The sequence below is a fragment of the Saccopteryx bilineata genome, chromosome 4 (assembly GCF_036850765.1).
Source record: "Saccopteryx bilineata isolate mSacBil1 chromosome 4, mSacBil1_pri_phased_curated, whole genome shotgun sequence".
NCBI classification, from domain to species: Eukaryota; Metazoa; Chordata; class Mammalia; order Chiroptera; family Emballonuridae; genus Saccopteryx; species Saccopteryx bilineata.
Window position 1 is genome coordinate 167,851,004 of NC_089493.1, and position 6,648 is coordinate 167,857,651.

Genomic DNA, 6,648 nt, shown 5'->3' on the forward strand with positions numbered 1-6,648 from the left:
ATATTCTTTGTGATCGTTGAGTTGTTTTCTGATCTCCCTAAATTGCCTTTCTGTGTTTTCTTGTATATCTCTAAGTATTTTTAAGATTTCTATTTTAAATTCTATGTCATTTAGCTCCAAGGCTTCCAATATGTTAAATCTTTTCTCCATAGATTTTTCCACATCTATTTGTGTTACCTCTCTATCTTTTGTATCCATAATATTCTATTTCCTTTTTCTTATTGGCATCTGAGGGTGGTCTTGTTGATAGTATTAATTAGAATTAATAAAGAATAAAAAGAAAAAAAAAAGGGAAACACCCCCCACACACAAAAAAAACAGTAATAATTTATTATTTCCCCCTTTTTTCTTTCTTCTCTTCCCCTCCTCTCCCCTCCTTAGGGAAATATCGTGATGACCTGTGAATTATATTATGCTAAATGGAACAAAAACTGCCTATAATGGAGGGCCTGATGTGGGGTGAAGAGTTCAAGGGGCAAAAAAGGGAGTAGGGCTTTTCCGCCCGCTCCCCCCTCCCCCCGAGCGCCGCTCCGGCTGCACCGTGCTCGCTCCGAGCTCCGGGCTCCCGCTAAGCCAGCGCCGCCGTCGTCTCCTTCCAGCCGCAATCATGATCATCTACCGGGACCTCATCAGCCATGATGAGATGTTCTCCGATATCTACAAGATCCGGGAGATCGCAGACGGGCTGTGCCTGGAGGTAGAGGGGAAGATGGTCAGTAGGACAGAGGGTAACATTGATGACTCACTTATTGGTGGAAATGCCTCCGCTGAAGGCCCCGATGGCGACGGCACCGAAAGCACAGTAATCACGGGTGTTGATATTGTCATGAACCATCATTTGCAGGAAACCAGCTTCACAAAAGAAGCCTACAAGAAGTACATCAAGGATTACATGAAATCAATCAAAGGAAAACTTGAAGAACAGAGACCAGAAAGAGTAAAGCCTTTTATGACAGGGGCTGCAGAACAAATCAAGCACATCCTTGCCAATTTCAAAAACTACCAGTTCTTTATTGGTGAAAACATGAATCCAGATGGCATGGTTGCTCTACTGGACTACCGTGAGGATGGTGTGACCCCATATATGATTTTCTTTAAGGATGGTTTAGAAATGGAAAAATGTTAACAAATTTGGCAATTTGGATCTATCACCTGTCATCGTAACTGACTGCTGCTTTTCATCACACCAGGACTAGGACAAATGGGACTGATGTTATCTTGAGCTCTTCATTATTTTGACCTTGATTGATTTGGAGCGGAGGCATTGTTTTTAAGAAAAAACATGTCATGTAGGTTGTCTAAAAATAAAACGCATTTAAACTCGAAAAAAAAAAAAAAAAAAAAAAAAAAAAAAAAAAAAAGGGAGTAGGGAAAGAAGAAAAAAATAAAAATAAGTAAAAATCTGTTGTATTAAGTGGAGCGAAGACTAACTACAACGGAGACCTTGGGTTGGGAGGAATGCTGGTGAGTTAAAAAGCAATGTAAAAAGTACCCAAAATGTCACAAAAACAAACAAATAAAGGAAAACCAAAAACAAAAGCAAAAAAAAACAAAACAGAAGAAACCTTGAGTCCCAAATTAAATAATTTGTTCGTGATTGAAGATTGAATGGGAGGAAAAGTAAAAGGAGAAAAGAAGAAATGAATAGAAAGGAAAAAATAAGAAAAAGAGAGAAATGAAGGAAGAAAAAAAGGAAGAGAAAAAAAGACAAAAGTGGAGAAAGTGAGAGTTAAGGGTTTTGGAGTGTAACCCTAAAGGAGAGTAAGGATGAAGAAAAGAAATAAAATGTAACACTCATGGGTAGTGTAGTTCAAGAAAAGAGAAGCATAAGATGGGCAGAGAATAAAAGGACCGAAGTGAGGAAATAGAAATAATAATAAAGGCAATAAGATAGAAGAAAGAAACAACAACAACGAAGAATTAGTGGAACAAGTTATAAAGTCTGTGGATTTTTCTTGATTTTGAGGGGTTAACTTCTTCCTTTTTCTTTTCTCTCCCTCTTCCTGGTCGGTGACTCGGTACCCCAGGCTCTGCCCCTGTGTCACGCTTAGGTAGGGATTTGCAGTTGATGGGATTCTATGGCAATGTCATATAATTGGCTTTAGTCTTGCTGGTAGTCAAGGCTTGTTGGCGTTTGCAGGGTCTAACAATGAGAGAGTTTGCTTTCCTGGAGTCTCTCTCCTAGTTTCCCCTTCCTGAATTAGCAGCCTGGTGATCCAGTTATGAGGCTGCCACTGCTTCTGTCTGGGGAGTAAGAGGCTCAAAGAGCTGGGAAATCCCCACTCTATCCCCACTCAGCGCAAGGCTTTGGGTAAGGCTCTGGCAGTCAGAGCCTCCAGCGTAATCAGGTGGGGCTGGGAGTCAATTGTTGTCAAGGTGACTGTTCAGCGCCTAGCATTCAGTTGGACCACTCAACCCAGGCTTTCCACACTTTGTAACCTATTTTGGCTGGGAAGAAGAGGCACTAGTCACTGCTTGCTGTATAGATCTTAATATCTGCCAAGTCCCTCTTGTTAGCATATATCCCTGAATATGGAGGCTCTGTCAATCAGAAGTTTCTCCCGCCCCTTTAGCAAGAGGCACTGAAAAATATCACGCCTCTTGTCTTGGATCGCTGAACTGAGAGAGATCCTATCAATTAGAGCCCCGTGGGTGTGCAGATTTTGTGCGTTAAGCTAATTTCAGTGATTGGATCCGCAGCTGTGCTCCAGAAAGTATTTCAGGCTGCCTGCGCGCCCCTCCCCCAACGCTTGATTGTTAGCTTGAATGGCTGGGTGAGGTGCCCCTCCCACAGAGAGAATTTCCAGAATGGGGAACACAGCCTTGGAGCCCCTCCCAGACTGGGGCACGGGGCACGCGCACGGTCTCTCAGAGCACGCTGGTGGCTGGGGACTCTCCGGACCGCGGCACGGGGCGCCCGTGTGGTTTCTCAGGGCACGCTGGCGGCCGCCAGCGCCCAGGCGGCCGCTCCCCGAGTGTGGGCGGGCAGTTGCACGCGTGGGTTGACTCACCACAGGCGTACTCCCTCCTCGGCTTGAATGAACGTCTGTGCGGTAGTTAGCTTCCTTCCCACCATCAGTTCTGATCCGTCTCTCAGATTCAAGTGATAACAGTCCTTTTGCTTTCAGTGTGTGTGGAACTCCGGAATGCTCCGAGGATAAATTTTTCTGTTTCTAGTTGATAAATTTGTTGAGATTTTGGGGAGATCTGTCGGACGGGCTGCTCACGGCGCCATTTCCGTGACGTCACTCCTATTTTTTTATTTTATTTTATTTAACTTTTATTAATTTTTAGAGAGCAGAGAGAGTGAGAGAGAGAGAGAGAGAGAGAGAGAGAGAAGGGGGAGGGAGGAGCAGGAAGCATCAACTCCCATATGCGCCTTGACCAGGCAAGCCCAGGGTTTTGAACCGGCTACCTCAGCATTCCAGGTCGACGCTTTATCCACTGCGCCACCACAGGTCAGGCCTAAATGGTATTATTTTAAATTTAATATCTTTCAACCTGGAATGCTGAGGTCACCGGTTCAAAACTCCGGGCTTGCCTGGTCAAGGCACATATGGGAGTTGATGCTTCCAGCTCCTTCCTGTGTTCTCTCTCTCTCTCTCTCTCTCTCTCTATATATATATATATGTATATCTTCTCTCTCTAATAAAAAATGAATAAATAAAATCTAAAAAAAAATTAATCTCAATTGCTTACTGCTGGTAGGTAGACATACAGTTGAGTATTGTACATTTTAACTCTTTACTTCCATTCTGTAATTTGACTGAATTGACTTACTAGTAATATTTATGGAAGATTCCTTAGGATTTTTCTTGTTGCTTACGAATGAAGATAGTTTTTCTACATCTTTTCCAATTTTTATGCTTTGTATTTCTTTTTCTGGCTTTCCTGCCCTGCCTGAACTCTAGTACAAGGTTGAATAAAAGTGGTGACTGGACATTTGTACTTTATTTCTGCGCATAGGCAAGTTTCCTCTCTCTTTCTGTCTGCCTTTTCCTGCCTGACAGCCCCCATATTTATTTCCTTTTAGCAGTTTTACAGTCACCTAAACACTGCCTCTGAGGACCCTCACTGCAGAACCAGCTCTCCTTGGTGATATTAGGAACGAGGCAGATGCAGTGCCTGCATCTCCTTCTACGATACGAGGCTATCTGCATCTTTCTCTTTTCTAGGTACTTAACTTCAAGTGAGTCTTTGGGCAGGCGGGGCCTCTGGCAGCTGAATTTTTAAAACGTTACTTTACTTTGTAGCTGGCCCTCAGAGACAGGCAGCGAGTTAAGTATATCCTTCAGTGTACCGCGTAGCCTCATGAGTCTCTGCAAGGCGCCTCTCCTGCAATATTAGTTATTATTTCCTATTCCTCCTCCTTCCCTTAGGTAACTGCTCTACTATGTATTATGTGTGTCATTTCCTATGCATTCTTAGAAAACAGGCACAGTTAATTTGTGTGATTATAAATGATTTGCCCAAATGAATGTTTGGCAGGACGTTTGAAAGGCCCGTGGGGCCCGGTGCACGTGTTCTCTGTGCATCGTAGGACCTCTGGTTTTCCTGCCTCTACCCACAATTGCTGGTTGAACACCATCCCCCAGTCCCTGGGGCAAACAGAAATGCCCTCCCAAATGTCCAGAATGCCTCCTGGAGATTGATCATAGACCTAAATCTAAAAATCTAAAACTATAACACTAGAAGAAAACATGGGAGAAAAACCTTCATGACCTTTGCTTAGGTCATGTTTAGATATAACCCTAAGAGCACAACTCACTAAAAAATGGATAAATTGGACTTCATCAAAACTAAAACGTTTGTACCCTGTCTGGACAGCTGGGTTGGTTAGAGCACTGTTCCTATACACAGAGGTTGCTGGTTTGATCCCCAGTCAGGGCACTTACAGGAACAGATTATATGTTTCTGTCTCTTTTTCTTTTGCCCTTCTTCTCTCTAAAATCAATTTTAAAAACCCAAAATACTAAAAACTTTTGCTCTTTAAAAAAAACTGTTAAGAGGATGAAAAGACAAACCATAGACTAGGTGAAAATATTTTCAAACATATTTCTGGTAAAGGACTTGTATCTAGATATAAAGAACTCTTAAAATAGAATAATAAGAAAACAAACAACTGCCCTGGCCAGATAGCTCAGTTGTTTTAAGTATCGTTCCAAAGCACAGAGGTTGCTGGTTCGATCCACGGTCAGGGCACATACAGGACTATATTGATGTTCCTGTCTCTCTCTCTCAAATCAATAAAATAAACATTAAAAAAAGAAAGAAAACCCAATTTAAAAATGAGAAAATAATGTGAAAAGCTACTTTATTAAAGAAAGATATAGGGAGCCCTGGCCCAGTCAGTTAGAGCAGTGGTCCCCAACCTTTTTTTGGGCCATGGACCGGTTTCATGTCAGAAAATATTTTCACGGACCGGCCTTTGGGGGGGGGGGTAATGGATAAATGTATCACGTGACCGAGATAAGCGTCAAGAATGAGTCTTAGACGGATGTAACAGAGGGAATCTGGCCATTTAAAAAAAAATAAAACATCATTCAGACTTAAATATAAATAAAGCGGAAATAATGTAAGTTTATTCTTTCTCTGTGGACTAGTACCAAATGGCCCATGGACTGATACTGGTCCGTGGTCCAGGGGTTGGGGACCACTGAGTTAGAGCATCGATTCAAAGCACGGATATTGCTGGTTTGATCCTCATCATGGCGCATACAAGCACAGCTTGATGTTCCTGTTTCTCTCTCTCTCTTCTTCTCGCTGAAATCAATAAATAAAAATTTAAAAAAGAAGATATATGGATAGCAAACAAGAAAATTTGCTCGAAAGCATTAGTCATTAGGGTAATGCAAATTAAAACCACGATGAGATACCACTAGTACCTATGAGAATGGCTGAAATAGGGAAGACTGACCATACCAAGTGTCGACAAAGATGTGGGCATCGAAACTCTAATACACTGCCAGGGAGAATGTTAAACGGAACAGCCACTTTGGAAGACAGTGTGGCAGTTTCTTAAAGAGTTAAACGTACACCTCCTATGTTATCTACTTATTCCACTCCTAGGTGTTTAAGGGAAAAGCAAGCAAGCAAGCTGACTAATACACAATGATTCCTAGCAGCTTTGTTTGTAACAGTTAAAACCCAGAAACAATACTCATGTCCATTTACAGATGGATGGAGACACAAATTGTGGTATGCCCAAAGTGCCCCAGAGCGGTGTTTCCCCTCTGAGAACCTGAAGTCCAAATTTCTGGTCTTCATATTCAAGACCCTTCAATGACAATTTCCATTTCTCTTTCCATGGTTCTCTCCTGGCGTTTCCCTTGTAGGTGCTCTCTGCATTGAATGCTCTAAGTTCCCTGAATACCTGAGGGGCCTTTACATGATGAAGCTTTACATCTGCAGTTATTATGCCTTGGCTGCTCTGTCTTTATTTTCAGCTTTATTATCCTGTCAAAGTCCTGCTAATAGGACTGCTTATATGTTTCTTCTCAGGTGTCTTCATCTTCTCTAGAATTAGTTGCATCTTCACCTTAACCTAGCAGAGCTCTTACACGATATAGAATTCACTTGTAAGTACGTCTGTCTGCCCATGTCAGTTCCTCAAGGGCAGGAAATGTGAGGCTTAGGGGTTTATTTTGT

At 42.3% G+C, this 6,648-nt stretch overlaps 1 protein-coding gene across 1 annotated transcript; it reads left to right on the top strand.

Moving 5' to 3' along the window:
* Positions 1-480: 480 nt before the first annotated feature.
* LOC136333535 (translationally-controlled tumor protein) lies at positions 481-1,312 on the top strand. The gene has a single exon (XM_066272823.1). The coding sequence runs from the start codon at positions 608-610 to the stop codon at positions 1,124-1,126; it is 519 nt and encodes a 172-aa protein (XP_066128920.1). The 5' UTR covers positions 481-607; the 3' UTR covers positions 1,127-1,312.
* Positions 1,313-6,648: the final 5,336 nt, after the last annotated feature.

Coding starts and splice junctions, on each gene's coding strand:
- LOC136333535 (XM_066272823.1), top strand. CDS start 608: ATGATCATCTACCGGGACCTCATCAGCCATGATGAGATGTTCTCCGAT.